A 24,713-nucleotide genomic window follows, 5' to 3' on the forward strand; every position below is an offset into this window, starting at 1 on the left:
CTGTTTTTTCAGGATTAAAATGGACTACTGTTAAGTTGTACAACCTTCCCAACTAATTTTGTCTGTGATTGTCTGAAAATTCTGGGTGTGGCAGTAAAAGGTCAAAAATCGACGACTTTTTGTCAGTAGAAACGTCTTCAAAAAACACTCGTAAACAGTACTCTGTTGAAAAAAGATATTTGCCGTACCTTGTTAAGACAATTTTTGGCGCAGACGCCTGTTTATATTCGGCATGTTTTGCAACCCGGTAAGTACAACTATTGCTCTTTCCGGGGCACAGGAAGAGCCAAAATACAAATGCAAGATTATTTTCGGTGAAAGCTATTGACTATAGCATAGGCTGATATGTTTTAAATGTTAAAGCAAGATATAGTGCGTTCACCAGTTCCCCAAAAAATCATTCGGATCGCTACATTGCAGCTGACATATTCCTTAGCAGCTCCCCATTCTTTACAACATTCAGCACATGTCCATTTGCCACGCGAGCAAACTATGAGGCTGAGTGGAAATTGCTGAATTCTAGAGGCTACTTTCTCTGGCTGAATAACTCTAGTTAAGCCCTTGTGGCACCGCTTTTCGAAACTGGTTTCAGAAAACGAGAACAAAGTACGCTCTTGATTTAGATTAAGGCGTCTATTGTCTTCGGTAACCTAATTAAAAAGGATAACACACGCAAAGTCATCACACACCACATTACTCCATTTTCGTAGCCGAAAATAATTCCTTTATAGTAGCGCTAACGACAAAATAGCCTAATTGACTTGTTCGGGGCTTTGCAAGGACTTAACCAAACGAATTTTAATAGACATTTTAGCTTAATTCTAAGTAAAATACGACATTACTCCATGGGTAGCGTTAAAATTAAACTAACTTTGCTAATTGACCTTTATAGGGCACTGTTTAAATGGAGTAATGTTGGGAAACAGTTGTTAAATTTATCCCCGCAGATAAATGCGACAAAAGCTGTCCATATTCTTACATGGTTTACATGTTTTTGCCCTTTTCTTGTTTGAAAGTTGGTTCATTGAGCATATATTTCGCATTTTCTTATGGAGTAATGTGGTGGAGGAATGTGGAAACCCATGTTGTTTACTGTTCTCAAATTATCTGAATGATTGACAGGCGACGGTAGCACAGCAATTTCTATATGAACTCTGAACATGGCTGAATAAACTCTTTTATAGAGGTTCCGTATTACCTTCAGGCCTTACGAAAATAAAGTCTAGAAGATTTTAATTCAGCACTTATCTCACTCCTCCCTCGCAACTACAAACATCATGTTTTTCTAGGATAGTTTAACACCGCCGGAATGAAAAAAAAAAACTTTATTGTGGCAGCCTTTATGCCATTTCTATTTGTAACATCTTTCAAAACATTTGGCTGATAGGAAACAGCAAAAGTTAACCAGGAATAATACCGCTGATGAAAAAGATGCATGTATACATGACAACGACTGCAATGGTATAGTATTTTTTTACTTAAAAATACCCTCATGACTTTTCGCTAAATCTGGTGAAACAGACAACCTGTAGCCATTCCTTCTACATAGTCCACGCGAAGGAAACGTCCTCTTGCTTCATGAGGAAAATTAAAGACCTTAAATGTTTTCTTCTGGCGTTCTTAGAAGAAAGCGATTTCACCCAGTGGATTTTGTGGTCACGCTATGAAATGTCACGCGCGTCAGATGCAAAATTCTCCTACATGTATTTATGATTTTACCGAAATATAACCTTTATTATATTTTTTATATAGTTTGGAAAGTGCATTATCAGTACAGTTCCAGGGCGAGATATCTCAACCAAATGTTAAATGCGACAAGTTTTATAAGCGTTTAAAGTTGATTTCCTATTCTCTTACAATCATCGTCAAAAGTGTTGGGAAGGTTGCCTTTTTTACCTCTTCTTTTTCTTCCTCCCCCCACCCCTGGCCCAATGTTGATCAAAACGTTAATGTTTGTGCGCGCAATTGTTCTGTTATATCCCAACATTGAATAGGGGGGACGGGGGATATTTAGCAAAAGAGAAAACTCTGTTTTTTCAGGATTAAAATGGACTACTGTTAAGTTGTACAACCTTCCCAACTAATTTTGTCTGTGATTGTAGGTGTCCAAGGCATATACAATCTGTGTTTAACTTGATAGTGTACATCCTTATAGACATCAACGATATGGTCAATTGACAGCTGTTAAAAGGGGTATCCGCTGACCAGTGTCACCTGACTGTCACGCGGGCTCAAGTGTAAAACTCAATGAGGTGACGTGTTAGATAGATCGATCACTAGCAAACAGGGTGGTACTAATAGTCCTACTCAGTAAATTGACACTATCGCCTAATGAAGACCCGCTTTACGCCGTGGAAACGCGCCATGATCAATAACTAAGTGAGTCGAGTGACTATCCCGAGACAGAAGATAAACGAAAAAAAACCTTTATACACATAACACATAATTTTGGGGCAAAGGAAAAGTCAATCAGGCGTGAGAAAACTAAACTGCAAGGGTAAAAAGTTTGTGATCTTGCAATGATCTCTTTCACCCATAATTTGCCATTATCGTTTTTATAGATGAAAAATTCCTCATTTTCTTTTGTCTAGAATAGACAATCTTGGCCCACGATTTCTTGTAATGGCAAATTTTTCACTTGCTTGCCCACTGGGAAACCACCTGAAATTGCTTTTATTCCATCAGTCTTTATGCGTGTGAAAGGATGGTAGGTATCGTGAATAAGGTTCGTCGAGGGCTTTTCATAATATGCGATAAATAGATCAGATTAGTGAATGTTAGGAAAATAAACTGTTCTCATGCTGAACTTTCACTATCCGGTTGAAAGGACGTCTAGCAAACAAACTTAAGAACCAAAACAAACCACCTTACGGTTATAGCTAGGTTCAAAGAGAATAGTTTACAAACCAGATCATTGCTGCAGAGTAGGCCATCAGCTTTGTTTAAGATGTGCAGCTTTATCTGCGAGAAGTCAGGTAACAAGGGTTGTTCAGTGTCCAGCGTGGTTCCACTAGCCATTCTGTTGTCTCTGCTCTGGTGGAAGTTGCCAACTTGATAGGTAATGGTATGCGGTGATAAGTTAATCGAAAGACAAAGGATAGAAAAAAGAATTACTCTAAACGCGTTTTACAACGTCTCTTTGCTAAATAACGTCATCCCTCTGACCGCAGAGGAAGGTAACGAAAAACTAAAGGGTTGGTTAACTTTGTGGTCAGTTTGAGAATAGGTGCGCCGCTTTGATCTGTGACTGGATCTGTCGAAGATGAGCCGGGAATGAAAGCAACTCTAAACAAGTAAGTTGGGGGAAAAAACTAACGAATTTGCTGGTTGTAAATTCAGTTAGAAAGTACTTACCAATAGCGTCAGGGCGTGAAGCTGTTCTCCTTCCTAATGCGGCTACTAGTTTCTTTCTCACCCCAGCAGTGGAAAATGTGTACAGGATTGGATTGATGGACGAATTGATCGGAAGGACGAACACCGCTATCCATACCTTAGCCTTGTGCTTTGGATCTTCAAAGTTACCAGTTAAAGATAAAACACTGAGCAAAATTACCGGCATCCAGCAAAAAAAGTCTGTCAAAACAATTATGAATAGTCTGGTAGCTTTAGTGGATTCGGTTTTTGCGATGTGTTTGGCACTAGATCTGCGCCGTATTATGCTTAAGATGGAGAAAAATATGAGAACATAAGCTGTAAGTATGTACAAAAATGCAAGACCATTGAATGTGACAAAAAATGCTGTTGCATATTCCCAACCAGCATCATTATGATTTGAAAATTGTAACGGAAGACAGACTGCAGAACTGCCAAAAAAGCCAATATGTCGCTTCTCATCCCAAAAGTATGACATGTCTGTCAAGGGAATACCGGAAATAGTAAATCCGATAACCCATAGAACAAAACAGAGTCTACGCGCTGACTTCAATGATATTGGACGCAATCTGAATGCAAATACGACGCATATGAGTCTGTCAGTGGTTATGGCTAACAAAATTAAAACAGACATCTCGCTTGATAGCATCGAAAGTGCGCCCGCAATCCGGCACCCAACTCCTCTTCTCCATGTGACGTCATGTTTGAAATATTCGCCTTTCCACTGAAGGTCTTTAATGGCAATGATTAACAGATAGACACCCATTAACAAGTCAGCACATGCTAAATTAGTAAGCATGAACGACTGGACTTTGTTGTCATCTCTCATTCTTACTCTGGAGATTATTACAGCGACATTGCCAATGAACGCTAGCGTGCCGAGAATCCAAATGCACATGCGCAGTAAGTCATTTTTCATCAGGTCCTCGCAACTTGAAAAGGCATTATGAGCTGATTGACAAATAAGGTTTGGAATGGCTTTTATAGCATAGCAGCAGGCAATAAATTGGTCCATTTTCCTGAAATAGATAAAAGGAAGGAAAAGGAAGTGTAACAGTTAGAAACTGGAGAAGTGTAGCAACAAACAAATGAAAAATAAGGTAAGCCGAAAAGGAAAGGTCTCTTGTCTAGTGAATTGTGTTTCGTCGGTTCATTTGGTATTTTTAACTTTGTTTTTGACCTTAAGTCACTCTTTAGACAAAAATCGGTAATCCACCAGTTATTTAAATACATTGGCTTTAAAACTTTAAAGGTAAGTGATGCGTTTTGATCCGTTTTTGGCGCTATAATATCGGTCGCTATATGGTCTTAATTATTGCAAGTACAGTCAGTCCGTGCGAAAACCAGCAAATCCCAAGAACTCCTGATGTGTCACAGGTATGCTTTTGGTGAAGGCCATGAGAAAGTTGTGTAAACTATTTCTAATCACTGATACTTCCTTCATTTGTTCTTTTGCAAAAAGGACTAAGACAATCACTCTTGCATTTCTTAGCTAAAAACGTAATTATATCCAGAGTGAACACTCACAAGGTTTTCAGGTTTTTTAAGTCATTGAAGGCGTCTGGAGCGACGTCAGATCCTGACATCTTGTTACCTTGAAGAAAACTAGAGATGAAAAGCACAGAAATACCCAGTTTACTCTGTTAAAAAAGTATGTCTGATATACATAGAAATCTTTTAAAACACTTCCCGCCCTTGATGTTGAAGCATTCCATGGCAATTTTTAAATTAACTAATGTAGACTAGGTGACTCAGAGAAGATTCTGGAGTCTTTAAATCACCAAGAGAAAGCTATACCAATCATCCGTCAATTGAAGTGTTAGCTTAACCATTATGAGAGCTAAAGTAAGCGTTTATTTCGCTCTAAATTTTAAAGAAGCAAAGCATACTATTGAAACAAGATACTCACAGAGTGTGCAATGAGTGAAGTCCTCTGAAGAAAACTCGCCGAAGACTTGTTATGCTGTTGTCGTGAAGATATCTGATATAGTAAACACACGAAACGGGCCTTAGTTCACGAAAAATTTCAACCTATTTTACTTTTTAATTGCCCCTGAAGGGATTTCGCCCAGAAAGCGAAATCCCGAGGAGGCACTCTAGTAACTCGCGCGTATATTAGAGAAAGTACTTACAGTTGAAATATACAGTCAGTATGCCAGAAAAAATCTCGATTTGCTTGAACAGGGGCCGCGAGGAATCGGTAGGTAATGATGACGTTTCTATTGTTTGCGCCCGCAAGTACGAAATGGTTAGGATGACGTAAAGACAGAAAATTCCAAAGGGACCGCTTAGGTAGATTTTGTGACATTTATTGTGCAGTCGTTACATGTTATCAGTGACATTCTGTGGAGCAGTAAAGACACTCGTTAAGCGCAGATGAAGTTATAAGGTGCGTACAACTGTGTATATATAAACACTTGGAGATTTTGCCAGACACGAGTCCACAAATCTTTGATTGGAAACCTTGCCAGACACTCTTTCTCTCTAGATCTCTTTGACCGGAATAAGTCTCAGCGCCAAACAAGCAAGACGAGTGAATCAACGGCTAACTTATCACTAGCAGAAAGGTGGACGATTACAGAACTCGCCTACAATCAAATTCTGTGCTGATTTATTCTCTGCTCACAGATGTCCTTCCGCTATAAAGTTTAAAACAAGACTAGAATGCACGAGGGTGAATTTATCAAACGTCCTTTTAATTTCTAAGGCTTACTTTCCGGCAAATAAAATGAACTGAATGTAAAAAATGAAAGGGAAATGGCGAAAAATTCAACTTCTAACTAAATCTTTTCTCATGGTTAGAATAAACTATTTTCGAAACTGAGAATGTTTTGATCGAAGCTGTGCAAATCGAACTGAAACTGTGCATGGAGCCTTGCGTTTCCTTTATTTATCTCACCTATTTAATGGAATATGGGTGAAAATCTTCGTTATGAATCGGTATATTTCAAATAGCTACACAACGAGCAAGAATACTATTGACCGACAATATACAGAGCGGAGGCAGCTGTAGTGTCAACTATTACTAGGTTATTTTAATACCATGATACGAATTCAAAGAGATGTTGCGTCATCAGACAAGCTCATTTTTCGCAATTTGTCGGTTAGTTTGGCGATATCATTTGATAAACAAACTTATCGTTGCAAAGAAGATAAAAGAATAAACATGAAAATATACTCACAGAAATGTTAAATTTCCCAACCCTCGAAACGCATCTGGTTCAATCTTTTCAATCTTGTTGGAGCGCAAACTTCTGTTTGAAGCAAAACAAAGACATTGATTCTCTGTAAACTGTTGGCAGATACGATCGATGGTAAAAGCAACTTTTTAAAGAGTGATATGGAAAGATTCCTTACAATACTTTCAAGCTTGTAAGATGATAGAATACTCCGGATTTAATTGTAGTGATAATGTTTGCTCCAAGGTCCCTGTAACGGTATAGCACAAAATATAAGTAATAATTAAGACGACAAATGTCTTTTTCAAGGCTCTTAAGAGTGATTTAGGCGGGTAAAAAATATACCGCTCTACCGTTGATATCGTACGTCCTAATTCAAGTTTCAAAACCTCTCTCTTTTAAAACGAGGCTTATTGCAAAACCTTTCTTGTAAAAATGAGTTTTATTTGCATGGAATAAAAAATCATTTTCATCTGAATGGCTTGCACTTGGCCTCGCTTTGAAACAGAGGCTATAGGCAACTCGAAAAAGACCTCAGTGTTCAATGTATTCCTAGTCAGTGTTGGACCCCTATGCTGCTGTAATGCCTGTGATGAAATTTGATCGTTAATGATTTTTTAAAGACAGCATGCTTTTAGAATAAACTCTTTCAATTGAAAAATGACCAGCAGATCAGTATCGTTTTAAACAAAACTATTTTTTTCCGATGACGGTTTTACACACACGGCACGCGCAAACTAAACCTGTTATGACAACAAGGAGAACGCAAAACCGAGAATTCTAAGTTATGGCTTCGGAAGACGTGTTAATCATTATCATTAAACTTCATCTTTATGTCGTCGCATAGAATCTTGACTATGCTGAGTATACGTGTTGTTGGGTACCATACCTCACTCATCACCAAAGATGAGTGAAATGTGTGAATTCGTGTTGCGCAACAAAGTTAGTCTCGCTTTTATCATTGAAACATGGCTCCAGTCTTTTATCGCTGTTTCAATCATTGATATTCCGGGCTACTCACAGTCCTACGTAGCGACCGTTCGTCCGATCATCATGGTGGCGTTTGCCTCTACATCAATGCTGAAATTCGATACAAACGACTGGACGCTCTTTCGTGCTGCCCCGATCACGAGGTATTATGGGTTCGGCTACGCCCTAGAGGCCTGCCGCGGGGGTTTTCCTCCCTGATAGTAGCTGCGTTTATCATTCACATTGGTCTGCCGCTGAGAACCAGTTTATGCAAGAACACTTGTTCCAGTCACTGCAACTTGTCGAGTCACGCTTCCTTGATTGCGCTCTTATTGTGGTAGGAGACTTCAATCGTCTTGACAGGAAGCCAATCGAAAGGCATTTCAGCCTCAAGAAAATAGTGAAAATTCCAACCAGAAAAGACGCAATCTTAGACCATGTCCTGACTAACCTGCACCGCTTTTACGTTGCCCCTCAGGGCTCCCGCCCTTTGGCCTGTCTGACCATAATACCATTGTACTTTGGAGGCCCAAGTAAGAGACAACTGTCGTCAACAATCTAGATTTGTGTTCAAGTGTGACAAGCGGGAAAGTAGGAAAGCTGAGCTAGGTAGATACCTGTGTGCAATAGATTGGACAATGTTATTCTCCTCTACCAACTGTAGTCAGGAAATGCTTGACATATTCAACAAGGTGCTGCATACAGGGCTTGACCTTCTGATGCCCATTAGGAGAGTTCGCGTTAACACATCTGACGCCCCATGAATGAACGATCACCTTCAATCACTCATCCTCAAACCACAGAAAGCCTTTCACGATGGCGGCACGGGATCGATGCTTTACAAATTCTACAGAAATGCTTTAACTCGCGAAAGGAAATCAAGCAAGGCCCGATTTTACAAGTCTAATGTCGAGCATATGAAGGAGGAGAATCCCAAGGTTTGGTGGAAGGAGGTCAAACGCTTGTGCGGTCTCAACTCAAAGTCGGGGAACGTTTCTAGTCACATTCATATTGTAGGAATTGAAAATCTTACTGACCAGGAACTTGCAAACGCAATCAACGAGGCCTTCCTTGAGCCTCTTCAAGAATATCGCCTGCCCCAACTGCTGACCAAACTTCGCATTGATGAGGATACGCCTGAGCTTCCGGAGGTTTCGGATATGCGTATTTTTAAGTTATTGACTTCGTTAAACCCTTTCAAGGCGTGTGGTCCTGACGAGATACCAAACTGAATGCTCAAGGAGTATGCTGAATGTTCGTCCTTTCTAATCAGCAGAATCATCAACCTCTCTTTGAATGAGCAGTCTCTTCCGAAGATCTGGAAGTTCGCGGATGTGTCTCCTCTACCAAAGGTGAAGCCATTTGAAGACCTGAAGAAGCAGCTCAGGCCTATCTCCCTTACTCCATGTCTATGGAACGTTGCAGAGCAGTGCGTAATTCTAGATTACGTAAAGCCTGAAGTTCTGGATGTGCTCGACCCAAGCCAATATGGAGCTGTTCCCAATTCCTCAACCACCCAGGCGCTGATACACATGCTGCACAACTGGTCCAAGGAAACCGATGGCAACGGCGCTACAGTTAGAGCTATTCTCTTTGACTAAGAAAAGCGTTTGACCTCTAATTATAGATCATAGAATACTCGCAGAGAAATTGTGCAGGTTGAATCTGCCTACAAGAATTATCAACTGGGTCATAGATTTCCTTTCTAATCGTTCCCAAAGAATCAAACTATCTGAGGGCTGTTACTCAGAGTGGGATTCAGTGCCCTCCGGGGTCCCTCAGGGAACAAAATTAGGCCCATGGCTGTTTCTTGTACTTATAAATGACTTAGATGTTGATGACTTAGCTAGTGTATGGAAGTACGTTGACGATACGACGGCATGAGAAGTCGTTGCCAAGTGCAACCGCAGTTGTGCCCAGGATATCGCAGATAAGGTCGCGGAGTGGTATATGCAGAATAGAGTCTAACTCAATAGCGATGAAGCTCAGAATATCTTTTGTAAAGAATGAGCCCCAGTTTGCGCCTATTGTAGTAGATGGTAAAGAACTAGAGGGAGTGACTAGTGCGAAACTACTAGGTCTGACCATATCGAGCAACCTTAAGTGTGGAACGAACATATTAGTGACGTAATCAAGAAAGCGTCAAACCGTCTGTATTTTTAGTGCAGTTAAAAAGATCAAGAATTCCTCGGCATGATATGTCCACCTTTTACACCGATTGTATACGCTCTGTTCTTACGTACGCAGCACCTGCCTTTTTTAATGCCTTGCCAAAGTACCTAAAAGACGAGATAGTGCGAGTTGAGAAGCGGGCAATGTCTATAATATGCCCAGGACTGCTCTACCAGAATACCATCGAACTAGTCCACATTGTCCCTGTTGTCGATTTCATCACGGGGCTGTGTAGTAATACTTTCGACACCATTATAAAGGACTTTGGACACCGTCTGAACAGGTTAATACAATTTAGTGCACCGTCACGTTATGCCCTAAGGTGCAACAGGCGCTTCATCGTACCTAAATGCAAGACAGATCGCTTTAGGAACAGTTTTATTATTAGATCCTGCATCGATAATATATATACGTAGATTTTTAGTCCTTTTATCATATTTTTTATAATTTATATTTACTGTACTTAGTTTTATATACACATTTTATCAGTTCGATCATTTGTAAATACGCAATTCAGCCTTCGGGCTGCAAAGTATTGGTTATTAAGCTAGCTAGCTGTCTAGCTATCTAGCTATCTAGCTATCTAGCTATCTAGCTATCTAGCTATCTATCTATCTATCTATCTATCTATCATACCTAACCGAAGGCTTAGGGTTAGGGTTAGGGTTACTTGTAGCAGTTGGTCCTCGCACCCATAATAAATTCCTTTCCTGCAACCTTGGCTGTTTGCTCTTGGGGTGACAAATTAGTCATAATGTCCTCTGACAAATAATGGAAGTAAGGACATAGGCGTACGGGCCGGGGGGCGAGGGGGGCTGCAGCCCCCCCAAATTTTGGGCAACTCGGATTTTTTGGGCAGCAAGAGAAAATTTGGGCAAACCAGGTTTTAAAGACGTTTCCATGTTGTTTTTTTTGTTATTTTGAAGAGATAAATATTTTCTATTTTAATCTGAAAAAAAAATTGCTGAAGTCGGCGTAATAATCCAGTTACATTCTCTAGACATTGGTTGCCTAGCACGTGATGAGTTTCTGTTTAGTAGGGAAGGGTATCATATGTTGATTTACATATTATTTTATAGTTTTTTATTGTTGAGCACTGTACTGCACTGCACGAACTGGAATGGGCTCTTTCCAGTCGTGTATTGAGTAGAATAATCTTCCGCATATCTTTCTAGAATCATCTCCGCTCGTAGAACAGTGTATGGCAGATAGCATCAGCAATAGGTCTGAAAATGAAGAAGTGGCTGAGTAGTTCTCAGTTCGATAACGGCCAAACATCAAGATTTTCCATTTTTACCATATTTCTAACGATAACACTTCATGCCAAAATATCCCAATAACACTCTCACAGTTTCCGTTTTAACTTCACGAACATCGAGGCGACTATTTGAGGAAAAAGCTTCCGTGAACGATTTGTAAGAACAGTTCCCACTGCCGAGAAATATTGCTGCAAGTAAACTATGCAATGGCTTCATTTCGTTGCTATGACAACTCCGATGTCATTGCATTCCTGATCATGACAAATTTTCATTTTTACCTAATAAAACTGTGGCGGCAATTTTTCCAAATGTTTGTCTATGGCGACGTAGTTATGCTCAGAATTGGGAGGTATTGACCCTGAAAAACTGTTACGGTATCGAGCCACCTTCATATGTCAGTAAGGCCTATGTTGTTGCATCGTATGGCCCTCGTTTCTTGTCGACTGTACGTTTCGTAAAAATTTGGGCAACTTGCGAGAATTTTGTTGGGCAAATGGTTTACCGCCCCCCCTGGCAAAAAATTTCCCGTACGCCTATCAGTAAGGATCTTGTAATTCTTCGCAAACGAAACATATCTTATTTTCATTTTTTAGCATTATTACTTTAAGAATAAATAAAATACTATCTTTATATCGAGAGAGGGTTTATAACATAGAGAACCAAAACTTACAGAAGTTGAAGACTGATCAGACCTTCAAAGTTCTCACTTGATATTTGCTTAAGAAAATTTCTGTTTATTCTCCTGGGGAAGGAAAAAGTAAATTTCTTTATTTGTTTGAAATTAAACAAAGCGATCCCACTAGAACTATATATATAGGCCGATTTCTTGACAAAACGTTTCCACCAAAAAAGTGCTGCAAGCTTAGGTCATTGCTGGAAGACCAGCGTTTTAATTTTCATATATTATTATTTTATTTTCATATACTGTTAAAGCTGTAACAAGAGATCATTGATGTTATTGAAATTGTGTTTTAAACTTGTTAGTCTCGCTTGCATAAGCAGTGAGACTCATAATCGGCAACGCGTTTTTCGTCGTATTTAGGACGCAAAAGGGGGTCATTGTGCCAGGCGTTCCTTGCGGAAACCGTGTAAACTGGGACTAAGAATCGTTGCTTTATCGAAGCGACGCATGTTTTGGGAAGAAAGGTTAGGAAAGATTATTTAGAGTTTTTCCGAAACGTGTCGGTCCACGAACTCTATCGCTTGAAAGCATTGATTACTTTGGAACAAGTGAACAATACTTAGTGGTCGGGAAAAAAAAATAAGAAGAACCGTATCAGCAAAACTGCTATGATCGGGTGTTGTAAACTTTCATTGTATGCAATGGGTGTCGTGATGAGCACGCGGTTCATTTTTGGCGATGATTGAAATGAAGTGCCACGTAAATCGCTTTTTTGATCCGTGGCAATGATGTAATTTCTCTGGAATCGTGCCCCTTGAATTTTCGTGTATTCAACACGCGTATAGCCTGCGGCCGCAGACGTATTTCCGGTCGTCACCAACACGCGTACTAAATCAATTCAGAAACAAATAAAAAGTATCGACGTCGATAAAGTAGGAAGTAAAAAACCTTTAGGGAGTACATCCTGTTTCGTGTAGAATTAATCGCTCCTTCTCATTTCTCGATCTAATCTCCCAACAAGAGAGACCGCGACCGCTGGAAGAGCGTTCTTGTTATCTTTGTTTTTTGTGCCAGAAAGGGTAACTGCGCCGTTGCTATGCCATAAAAATTGAAGCAAAGGCCGCAACTACACTTAACTACTTACAAGGTTTTCAAAGAATTTAACTTTTTGAATGGTGATCTGTCCAATTCTAGAATAAAATTGCTACTCACGTCCCTGAAAAAAAAAAACATAAAGAGACAGGTAAATTATCTAAGGAAAACTACAGAAGCAGTTGAAAAAAGACCAACGATTATTCTGATTTAAACTTACAGGTATTCCAAAAGCTGAAAGTTCGAAAAATCACCATCTGTAATACGATAGATTCTGTTGTAAGGAAATAGACTGAAACAAAAAGTTAAATAAGGTATTTTAAGAGCTGTGCTTTATTTGTTTCACTAAAAGAATGACATAACCCACTTATTCCGAAGTCAACTTAAATCATCTAGTTTTCTTTTTTCCTTAATTTTTTCTAGGTACACGTATATCTTGGCTTTAAGAAAGAATCGAATGTTGTGTGGCTCGTAGGTCGACCGAACGTCACCTTCAAAATCTGTAAACTACTGCACCTTATAGTATGATTTTAAAGTTCATGGTATTCAACACGTGTTCAACAATGTCTGTGTGTTTCATATTGTCCCCACAGACATAAAGTCTGCAAATATTCTTAAGACGCCCATAGTAACTTACATGACTGCGGTGTTTTGTGGAAAATACTTTGGTAACAGTGACAACGAGTTGCTTTTTACTTGAAGCCTGGTATAACTTCCTGGCAGCCTAGAACAGTTGCAAGAACGGGGGCAACCTAATATAAACATATGACACAGAATAAACAATTGCCATTCCCAAACATAGTCAAATCAACTGGGCAAAAAAAAAAAAACACTCAATCTTACCTTGAATACAAGACGCCCTTTTCCCTGCAAAAGAGTAATTGAGTTCAGAAAGAATGCCATATTCTTATCACATTTAAGATAACAGTAATGGCCTTCAACCATTTGAGGCTGCAAATTATCACTCACTATTATATGGCTACAATAGTAAGCGCCCTCTGATTGGTTGCTAAGCAGGCAAGGTTTTCTTGTACTGACCGTGCACAGGAGCCTGACGGCGGGCATTACTAGGTAGGTGTCTAAGGTACATACACTCTGTGTTTAACTTGATAGTGGGCATCCATGTTATGGTCAATAAACAGCTGTCAAAAAACGGTATTTGCCGCCAATGTCACATTACTGTGTCGCGGGCTCAAGTGTACAACTCATTGAAGTGACGCATGCATTTTTAAGTTATACGCTTGCCAGTTAGTGGTTTTAATTAATTGCAGGCTACAATAGGTCTAAAGTTGTCATTGTCAAAGAAACTGTGTCGGCTTGTGGTTTGTTTTCTTATTTCCAGTGTTTTTTTTTTTATGTTTATTTCTTTTATTGTATTCATTTTAAGTATTCCGCTATAAAGGCCATGTAACAGATAACTTGTTAACCTCGTCCGGTGGGTCTTTACAGGGAAATGTCAGACCTTGTTCTATACATCAAGGCCTCGGTCTGAGATTTCCCTTTAATGACCTCATTCTCGGTTAATTAGTGGAATATAAAATCCGTGTATCTAGAAAAAAATAACGTATGAAAAATATGATAAGGTAATTACAATAATAGTTTATTCATTCATGAATTACTTTTCATAATAAGTTAATACGCAGCATGAGTAGGGTGATATCTGCACAACTCACCTAGTATACTACGATAATATGCCTTGAACCCTGTTCTGATGTTAGCCTCATTTGACTTGAATACCAGCGTTAACATGTTTCTTGAGGATTCTATGATTTGCGGGAATGTGTGACCACAATACTTCCCTATAGGATGTGATCTATCATTGGCTCCGTCAAACACTTCCACATAGTCTTTAGCGCAAGTAGGATGCGACTCGATTGCAAAGGACAGAAACTCTAGTAGAATCGCGTGATTCTCAGGAACGGTCAAGTGCCAAATGCATTTCATATTATTGGTGTAATATCCTGGATAATAAGGAGACGTGATATATCCGCTGCTGTTTCTTATGACTTGATTGCAGGCTGTTACATGAAAAGAACAAATGAAAACTTCTTCCACACGCTAAACAAGGTTAGTCTCGTGATGCACGTCACGATATTTTCTGCCAGTGATAGCCAAAATGTGATTAACATGGCAAATTGGTAATCATAATATTAACATATTAACATAATATTAACAGTTCAATATTCGAATTAGTCTTTCATGCATCGAGTCGGCGGTTATCAGCAAAAATATAACTGTTGTTAAAGGGGCTGTGTCACGGCAGTCCAGTTCATTTTGTTTAATTTTGCCAAGACTCGCCCTCAATCGCTATGGAACTTAAAGTAAGAAAAGAAATTACATGTAAATGACAAAATCAGAGTTCCGAGACAAACAAATATGTCTCCTGAGCATTATTTTCGAAGTTGCAAGCAGCAGGAATCAACTTTGAAAAACTGTTAGGCTGAGCAGTTTTCAAAAACCCTAATTTCAGTCCGTTTCAATCTTCTTCAGTTTTGCCCATCCGTGGCATCTGTTGTTTCCGTTTTGTTATTTTAACCTTCCTTTTAAGTTTTAAGCCGGTTATTTTTATGTTTCTCTTAAATTAACGGGCATTTTGCAATTTCCTAATTTGGCTGAATCAGTTCGTGACGCAGCTACTTTAAGCCATCATATTAGACATTATTAGATTTTCACGTCTCACTTACTGAGAGGCTCCAGCGGAATCTTGATTAAGGAACTAATATCCAATTGCAAAAGCAAATTAAACTCACACTACCTTTTTGAGCGCTGAACGGTTTAGTTGAACAGTAATCATGCGTCATATAAACTCCTCCCACAGCAACGTATCCTGGTTTTCCACTATGTTTTGAAACGATGCTCAGCTGAAGGACAGAACAATTTTTCTGTTTATTATAGCTCAGAGAGTCATTGAGAAAGGTGGAAAGATATATTCTTTACAAGGAGAGAGTTTGTTACCTTCAGCTGGCTTGTCAGCAATGCAAGTGATTTCATTCATTCATTCATCGTTTATTAGTTACAAATGTACTTCGTTATTTTCTAAGGGTAAGGATGTTGCACTAGAATATTGCAATTAAGTTACAGACTGATTTACACTTTTTGGGGATTATATACACGTAAGAAATGTTACTGTTTAAGGTGAAAGGAGCAGAACACCTTTCACAGTTTTCAAGAATGCATTTCTTTTATAAAGACTATAAAAATAATGTAATGTCTTCGTTCTTAAGTATTTCTTACTCTAAAATTTGAGATTGCGCTGATAAAGGTCTGCCCATAGTGCCAGCTTTTGCTTGATATTCCAGTGGCTTGTTCAGTCCAAATTGGCTGCCTTTTAAACCCATAATCCATTTCTTGATAAATTGTCAGTGACGAAGCACCAGGTCCAATAAATTTGTATTTAAACCTTAGGCATTTCCCGTATGACTCATTTGACTTGGAGAACCAAGGGCTCACAAATTCTGCAGTGCTTTCATTATTGGTGTCGTCCGCCAAAACAAGGCTTGAGCCTTGAACAAAGGTGACACACAAATAAATAATTAGTAGACTTGCAGACCAAGAAAAATAATTTTGTGAGGCTCCATATGATACTAGCTCTTTTTAATTTGCCTGCAAAAAGGATTATAAAAAATGATCGTATTCGTTTACTAGGAAAGCGTTGCTCAAGGAAGAACTTAAATCCAATCCGTCTTGATGGACTTCCATACACCAATAGTAGACTTACATCTAAAAACTCCAAATTATTGAAGCTCGGCGAGAGATGGGAAGGTGCTACAGGTGTACTTAGCTCCCTTCTACTACTATGCAGAAAAAACAAAACAAAACAAAACAAAACAGAACGAAATTAACTTTAATATCAACCTTTTCATATTTTCAACATAAGGCAAAAGGATTGCACGTATTCGTATGGGCAAACGTTGCCGGCAAGGAAGAGTGACAACCATTTTATTTCCCAATTTTCTTTTTTGCCCCCCTCCTTGCCTTTAAGTCAAACGTTGTCTTTGAGAGCAAAACGATTTAAAGTTCTTTAAAAGTGTGAAGGCATTCGTGTGATAACTGTTCAAGATATGTGGAAATTGCTTTTTGCTCAACTTACCATAGCGCTCAATACAAGTGGGAGAATTTTGTAGGTAACAACTTTTTTCTGTCATATTTTGTCGCATCTCCATCCAGGATAGCACATTACCCACACTCTCTGTTCCACATCCGTAAGACATGTGATTGATTTCATCTCTCGACATAGAATAATTCCACAGATTAAACGTGCTTATCTTGCCCAGTATCTCAGATGTCTGACTTACAAATGTCTCTTTAAAGTAAATTGATAGAATCCCAGAGCCTAAAACGATAGAATTACAGCATTGTGCAAGGGAATGCCATTGATACGAAACATTAAACAGACTTACTTACTTACTAAAAAGCTAAAATATCATGACGAGCCCAGCATAACTACCAAGGAAAATGGTTTTCCCAGCAAGATGGGACTGGGAATGGTCAGAGTGTGAGGACGATCTTTTTGGAGCGCCGCCATCTGGCGTGTTAATCCTTGCAATTTGATGCCTCCGAATAGGACTGACAGACCCATATCATCTTCCTCGGACCCAATTTCGCCCGAAGAGAAAAAAAGCAGGGAAGTCAATCAAATTACGAGTGAAAGTGAAACAGAAGACGAGGTGGTAACAGAGCTAACAATGGCGGCCGATCTTGGGAAGACTAACTTGTTTCATTGATATGTGTACTTTTCTTTGCAGTAATAAAGAAAAAAAAAAAACAATTAAAAAATGCCGGTTTCCACGCTGTAACAGACCGTGCAAGGATCGGATAGGAATCAAAGGCAGTCCCGAGGCGCGACCTCGAGAGCAACGTTTTGCCTGAAGGGTGACGCATGCACAGTGCTTTCGTCCATGGAGCTCGTAAAAAGACAATTTGCACGGCAAATTTCTCAAAACCTAGCCGTACGACTTGGGCTCAAATTTTAAAGATTGAACATAAAGACGAAACCGTAAACAAATCCTATGGACAGTTTTTAGTTATTATAAAAAGAGACAAAATTCCACATTTTTGGCTTTTGCAAAAATTTTGTCATTAGGAGGTTCCTGTCTCTCTCTCTGTAAAAGCAATTATTTCTACGTACTAAATAAATCCTAAAATTTTCAGATGGGGTCGTACGGCTAGATTTTAAGAAGAAAAGCCTTGAAAGGTCTAGTTTCCTGTCCCCATTTTGGGTGCTCGGTCAGTATATTTCGCGTTATACTACGCAGTAAAATGTTTTTTGGAAGATAAAATGATAATTTACTTATAAGACCTTATTCACGATGCCCGACATCTTTGCTCGCGCTTTAGGATTGATGGGATAAAAGCAATGTCACGTGGTATTTCAGATAGGGGGGCAAGCAGGGGTTAAAATTTGACAATACGTCTCAAAGCGAGGAGACAATTTTAAATTTTTAAAATCTATAGTTCATGATCAAGTTTCGACAAGTTTCACGTCATTATGGCTTTCTGTGAGGACATCTACGGTCTCTACTACATTAAAAAAATAACAGCGATCTCGTCCATCCATACTTTTCCATTATTGTCTTTAAGATAAAAAGTTCATCATCTTCTGTTGTCTAAAATAAACAAACACAAGTGCGATTTCTTGTATTGGCAGATTTTACCACTTATTTGCCTCCTGAGAAACCACGTGACGTTGCTTTGAACCCATCAGTCCTTATGCGTGTTCAAAGATGGCAGGTATCGTGAATAAGGTCTATTGCAGTGATTAAAAGTCCAGTGGACACCTTAAGGCAAAAATTGATCCAATTTGAAAAAGTCGATAGTATTCATCCGAAAACTGTAGCAAGCCACCTAGCCTGATCTTCATCTGATGGAGCTGTCTAAAGTTGCAACCTCTACAGCCATCGACGTAGTTCTTCATCTTGGGTGTCATCCATCTCGGTGGATAAAAGGCACCCTCCTCGATCTGCTTATTTCTTCATATCCTACTGAGCCTCTTTCATTTATTGCTAATTTATTTTATTAAAAACTGAATCATTCGATAATGCAATTCTAGCATTTTGATTGGCCTAGCCGTTATGGTATATGAGCTATTATACCATGCTCTCCATATATGGTCGGTGTACGCGTCAGTTTAAAATTGGAAGCTAGCTGAGATTTTTTTTCGCGAAGGATAGAATGGCGTCCGAAGCAAATCGTTTTAATTTATTTCTTAGAATACTAGAAATGCAATTTCATCGAAAGAAAAAAGACAAAAACAAACAAAAAAGCCACGAGAGCTTGTTTGAAAGTTTGTCGAAAAACACATGAAAACACATGGAACTTAACACCTTGACCAGCTACGAAAGAAGACAAGTGTTGTTTCTTCATGATAGCGAAGCCATTCGCCGATCGAGTCACTCGCCGATAGATAACTGCGGCTTGTTTATCCGACATCAAGAATATAAATGACAATTAACCAGCTACAAATACAGGCTATGCAGCCATTCACTAGAGCAATCGAGGCGGCAGTATAGCTTCTTTTCTCGTTCAGCAAAACTAGCTTGTGGCTTCAAACAACTTCATAACAAGCGACCGAGGTGATAGTTTTTCTCCGTTGCTCTTACTTTTAGAACTGCACCGAAAATCCAAATTCACAGTAATCTCGACGGCTGTCACTTAAAAATTCTTTTCCTTCACATTATCTGCCAGGTTTTTTAGCTGTTCTGCTGTGTAAAATCTTAGAATCCCGATGAGTTTTTAGAAAACTAATGTTCATCGCTACAATGTTTTGATTTTTCATTCATGCAGTCCAGGCGAATCCTTTCGCGCGTTGACAGTTTTGATAGACGTGTGACATGTGAATAGTGGAAGTTCCTTGTCTTTTCCGGTTTGTTCTAGTAGGGGAGATTCAACGAGTTTTTGTGGGCGTTTTTAATAAAACAATTATTCCACTCGCGCTTGTCGGATATGAGATGATTATAGCCAACTCGGCGCTACGCGCCTCGTTGGCTATCTATCATCTCATATCCAACGCGCCCTCGTGGAATAATTGTTAATTAAACTTCCACTAATAATCCCTGAGCTTATACACTTTGTAGGGGTCTTACAGGGGCTTGGACTGAAAAAGGCGTTTTAGAACCAGCTACATGGCGGTGCTGATCAAAATACTTTTTGACTTTACTGGCTTTTTTAAATTTCAAATCATATGTCATGTCTTTTCCTGCCGTTTATAAATATCATAATATATTCTTTGTCTTGGTAGGCAAGCACGAGACATCAGATTGTTTTTGCGTACATTCTGTTTTTTTTTCTGGCGCAAGCACAGACATTGTGAATTCCCAAGTATCGATGTGTTAACTTGTTAAGAGCGGTAAAGGGGCCAGAGAGTATTAAATGATACAAGAAATGGAAATTTGTGCCAAGCGGTGTAATCTGATGTGTGCCTTAGCGAATTCCTTCGGTGTGCACCACAACATCGAAAACAATTACTCGAATTCATTACACGCTAGCAGGGGACTTATATCCTGGGGGACCACTAGGTTCTTGCATGCGGGTTTTGGCCACGGTCTCAAACACATTCACACAAGAGTAAGTTGAAATCCACACTGCTGTAATAACACGATTAGTCCTTACCCGGTATGTCGCCGATGTTAATGGGCAGAGTTCCTTCTCCACCAAAAACTCCATCTTTGTACACGTGCCAGTCTCCTTGGTTTGACGACCACGTGATACAGAGGTGGTGCCAGTCACCGTTGTTGATAGACGAAGCAGAATGTCTGTTTAAAAGGAAGCGACATTTTCGATACGTGTAAAACATATAGAGAGAGAGGGAGGTGGAAATTGTGCAAGGAATGGCGTGGCCAACGTCGTCGCATTCAGAAACTTGTTTTTAAGTATTTTAAGCATAAAGATTTGAGATCGTGGTGCGCAGTTTCTAGTAAACTGTTTCGAAAAAAATAGTTATGGCTACAAACAATAGTGGATCTGCTTGTAAGTGAAGAGCAACGGGAAAGAGAAAGAAGAGAAAGGCAGAGAGTGAGAATTAACAGGCGACCTAGCGAAGAGGATTCAAGTGGGAAATTTATGCAGTATCCGGGACTTGTTTACTGATAGCTGAAGCTGACAGAGTTTTGTGTCATGTTTTGATGTTTTTTACCTGTCATTTCGCACTGGATTTACAAAATGTAATGCAGCTGCTATCAACATTCTTTTGTTATTCTTGGCTGGCTTGTTTATTGGTTTGTGGTTGAGAAATGCGCCTCTCCGGCGACAAAAAGAAATCGGAAATCATCGTTTTCAAAAATAAGCTACTCTTAGTAAGCTTACTTCACCTAGCTGGTCTATGCGAAAAGTCTTACCTGATGGGTTTCCGAGCTGCATCTCGACCGGTAAGCTTGATGTGTTTTTTTTTCTTGTTTCATGTTTATGCCGTCATTTTACGCACATTTGTAAGATTGAAACAATTTATCTGACCTAGTAAAGAACTTAAAAAGTCTTTAGACAGTTTCTGACCGCAACTAGAAAAAAAAAGCGTTCTGAAAAATAGTTTAGTTATCCTATTGTTTGTAAAAAGACAGCTTTCACCGATATTCTTGCCTGGAGTTCATCTTGAACACTGCGAAGGCGGCTTAAAACATAAGGCTTAAATCTGCAATGTTTTATTCTTGACTATAAGGATTTTCAGATACACTTCACTCTCAACACGCGTCTTCGAGAATAAAAATTGTTGTCTTCTTAAATGTTTCTCTGAATTTTATTTCTTGTCCTAGTTGTCAAGATCTCTTTCGTATCGCTTTGCCAGTTGTTGTTTTCATTTGTCCGTGAACATCGAATGCAGGAGTACTTTTGCCACACAAAAAAAATCCGGCCTAATTTTTCATTTTGGTCTTTCCTTTACTGAGACAGAGAGATAATATACTATGGCCTCGGTGATTTCTATTTATTAGGTGTACAAATAAAACTATTAACTCGATGTAAGATTTTTTATTCTTGCACTATTTGTAATTTTTTTTTTTTCTTAAGTCACCCAGCTCCACCCTTAAAGGTCATATTGCTCTCCCAAGTTAACTGATTTGTGGATTACAAGTTTATTGCTTGATTTAAATTTTAAAATATATAGATTTAGCCAGGGCTAAAAGCGAAGCTCTCTATAATTTTTATAGTTTGCTCAAACAAAATATAGAATCGTATAATGCTAAGCGGCGAAGGCAACGAGAACGGTAAAACGGTAAAAAACAACAATTAGGTCTAATTAAAAAAGCAACTTTGCACGTGCGGCACACTTTTTTTGTACATTTTTTTGCCGTTGTTTTGCACGACTGTTACGTGAAGCTTCCAGAAACTTCCTAGTTACACGTTTTATGAAAGGAATGTCGGACGTGTTCTTGTTCACTCTTTTTTCACTGTCACTCATTTTCACCCTAGTGGCTGCTAGCATCCCGCCGCTTCAAAATTTCATTTTGTTCCTCCAACAGAAAATGTCTCCTTTTGTTTTTTTCTCTCTCGCTCTAGCTCCTTTTCTCGTTGAGCTTGGCTGGCCTGTCGCCCTACTTTCTCTTTTTCTATGTCTTCCTCTTTCTCTATATTCCAAATTTGTGGACATGATAATTAATCTAAGCTTAATACTTAAAAAAACACGGATACAGAAACGGTTTTCGCTTTCTGTTTTCGTCTTTATTGATTCTTTGGTTGTGTCTGCTTCACAACACGCGGGTGGCCATACGCTTTCCCGCCATAACAACCTGACATTTGGCATCGGCTTACATGTAGTGGGTGTACGGACGGTCGTTCGTGCGCTCCGTCATAACCAAATTTTCATGGAAGGATAGTTTACCAAATTTTCTTACCCATGGTGCTCTGTGGGCGCACTTCGCGCGCGAGAGCTCTGCGATAAATTTATCAACTAGAGCTACGCTTTTATCCCTAGCTAAATCTATATATTACGAACGTCAAAATAATAAAAAGAGGCGTCGACGATAACTAGTGTTCCATTGATAAAATCAGCGAGCTGTGGTGAGACAATAATTTTGGTTATTAAAACGACATATCACTTTTCAGCAGACACCGGCACAGGTTCTATACTGATTCCATCTTCTCCGTCTATTAGTCCGGTAGATCATTACTGGATAAAGCTACGAGCTTACAGAAAACAGCAACAACAACAACAACTGCAAATGCAAATAGCAATAATACTTACCGCATGGTTTTCTCCATGAAGATCAACTCAACTCTGTGATGGCTGATTAACCCAAAGGCAAGATACTGCTGTTTGTCTGAAGAGACGTTATATTCGATATGCAGTTCAGACCTGCTCGCTACCCATAAGCAAAAAGACATTGCAGCCAAAGGAGAAGGGTTTGTAACCGCCACTTGAACTATGTTTTCGAATCGAAGAAGGCATTCGAATTTTGGCTCTTGGCCTGCTAAAAATAATAAAAAAAGAAGTTAAATGTAAACTTGAAAGAGAAGACAAAACAAGTATGAAATTGAGTACATTTTTTTCAGTTTTGAATCACTCAAGCACCTGACAACTTCGAGAACCCTACGCGATTTTCATTACCGATTTTCCTCTAGATACCATTCGGAAACACAGTAGTTTAGACGCTTCATATTACATATTGTCTCACGATTTGATTTATTGATTAAGGTTTGCCGAGCTTTATTTTTACCTTGTTCTTTAGTGTGATTGTTATCAGTGTAACTGATATCTTTGTCAAGTCTTCTCATCTCTTCAGCGCTTTTCAGCTTCCATTGTGCTCTGCTCTGATCTTCATTTACCCATCCCCACCATTCCTCATATTGGTCATTCCTTATTTCATCTCCTGTGCAACATATAAAGCGGACTTAATGTGAGCAATCATATTGTGAGAAGGGAGTCTGAAAAATTCCTATTCCTTTTGCGATAATCTGAGGTGGATGTGTGCAGTAGGGAATTATGGATCTTCAAAGCCATGACTCGTGAATAACATGGCTGAGAAATACAAGGAACGTGTGCACACGCTACAATGAACACTTCAAGGGCTTGGCCTTGTACTCATGAGAACGATCACCGCACCCAAATACTTACATGGGTTGACCTGAGAAAAGGAAAAATGGCACTAGATCAAGAGCGAAAAAACGACTTTCATGTATCATGTGTCGATGTCGTAGATCCTCACTAAATCTTCTATGGTCTTATATCCGTGTTTGTTACTTCAGGATTGATCACTCGGATTTTCGAATGAATGATTTTTTTGCTGTTCTTGAGATGACATGTTTTTTAAAAAATTGTCTTTTCCTGCCGATCTTAAATGGGAGCGCCGGATTTAGCGGCGTGGACAGATTGGTCCTTTATACTAGATATATCGAATCATTCCTCCTTTCTCACACAGAAGCCAGCATCAGGAACTAAGCTTTTTTTGAAACTACCTCTTAGATTATTTTAAATTGGTTTCTATTATTTCATCTCCTTTCTTGAGAATATGGTAAGGATTTTGCCTGTGGTGACACTACTTCAGTGCATAATAATGCGGAAACTTTAGTAGCAGAAGCATCAGAGGAGGAAATTACATTTACGGTGGCCTATGGTCCCAATTAATTATTGAGGTGATAGCAAAATGGTAAAAAATGATCGTAAACTTATTAGTCCAACAAATATTACACTCCTTCGGCCTTTAAAAACCATAATATGCGTAGTCAAAATAATTTGAATTAACAAACCTTTCGCTGTATACCCACAGTATCGTTGATTGCAATACGTAGGAGCAGTCAGTTTGTAAACGTAAAAATCGCCACAGTTTTGAACTTTTATCGGGACTTTCCAACGACAGGGGCGGTCCCCCAAGACAAAGCAAACATTACGCGAAACAACTTTTTCTTCCATAGAGGGATGACTTCCATTCATCCATCCAGGATATCTCGCACCACAACGTCGAGAAGAAACTTTCACCTCTGGGATTTGATTACCAGCTACACCAGCAATCCTGTACCAGCGGCTAAAGTCAAGGTCGTCATCACACATATCTGCACTTTGAGAGTATTTCACTGATCGATTGGCTTCGTTCAAAATTGCGTAGTTGTGACAATTTATGGAGG

The 24,713-nt window shown here is 39.2% G+C and overlaps 1 protein-coding gene across 1 annotated transcript in view; it reads right to left on the reverse strand.

Annotated features, from left to right (window-relative positions):
- Positions 1 to 24,713, reverse strand: part of LOC140937936 (uncharacterized) — a 62,179-nt gene that overhangs the window by 14,633 nt on the left and 22,833 nt on the right. The window contains exons 20-38 of the mRNA XM_073387497.1: positions 24,339 to 24,713; positions 23,309 to 23,461; positions 22,837 to 23,062; positions 20,274 to 20,416; positions 16,756 to 16,998; positions 15,900 to 16,168; positions 15,421 to 15,526; positions 14,339 to 14,683; positions 13,509 to 13,532; positions 13,303 to 13,417; positions 12,886 to 12,957; positions 12,718 to 12,789; positions 11,622 to 11,693; positions 6,730 to 6,801; positions 6,555 to 6,626; positions 5,282 to 5,353; positions 4,900 to 4,977; positions 3,355 to 4,391; positions 2,908 to 3,050 (exon numbers count right to left, since the gene is read on the reverse strand). Of these exons, the coding sequence (XP_073243598.1) occupies positions 2,908 to 3,050; positions 3,355 to 4,391; positions 4,900 to 4,977; positions 5,282 to 5,353; positions 6,555 to 6,626; positions 6,730 to 6,801; positions 11,622 to 11,693; positions 12,718 to 12,789; positions 12,886 to 12,957; positions 13,303 to 13,417; positions 13,509 to 13,532; positions 14,339 to 14,683; positions 15,421 to 15,526; positions 15,900 to 16,168; positions 16,756 to 16,998; positions 20,274 to 20,416; positions 22,837 to 23,062; positions 23,309 to 23,461; positions 24,339 to 24,713 (3,689 nt within the window). The remainder of the gene's footprint in view (positions 1 to 2,907; positions 3,051 to 3,354; positions 4,392 to 4,899; positions 4,978 to 5,281; positions 5,354 to 6,554; positions 6,627 to 6,729; positions 6,802 to 11,621; positions 11,694 to 12,717; positions 12,790 to 12,885; positions 12,958 to 13,302; positions 13,418 to 13,508; positions 13,533 to 14,338; positions 14,684 to 15,420; positions 15,527 to 15,899; positions 16,169 to 16,755; positions 16,999 to 20,273; positions 20,417 to 22,836; positions 23,063 to 23,308; positions 23,462 to 24,338) is intronic.

This window comes from Porites lutea, chromosome 5 (assembly GCF_958299795.1).
Source record: "Porites lutea chromosome 5, jaPorLute2.1, whole genome shotgun sequence".
NCBI lineage: Eukaryota > Metazoa > Cnidaria > Anthozoa > Scleractinia > Poritidae > Porites > Porites lutea.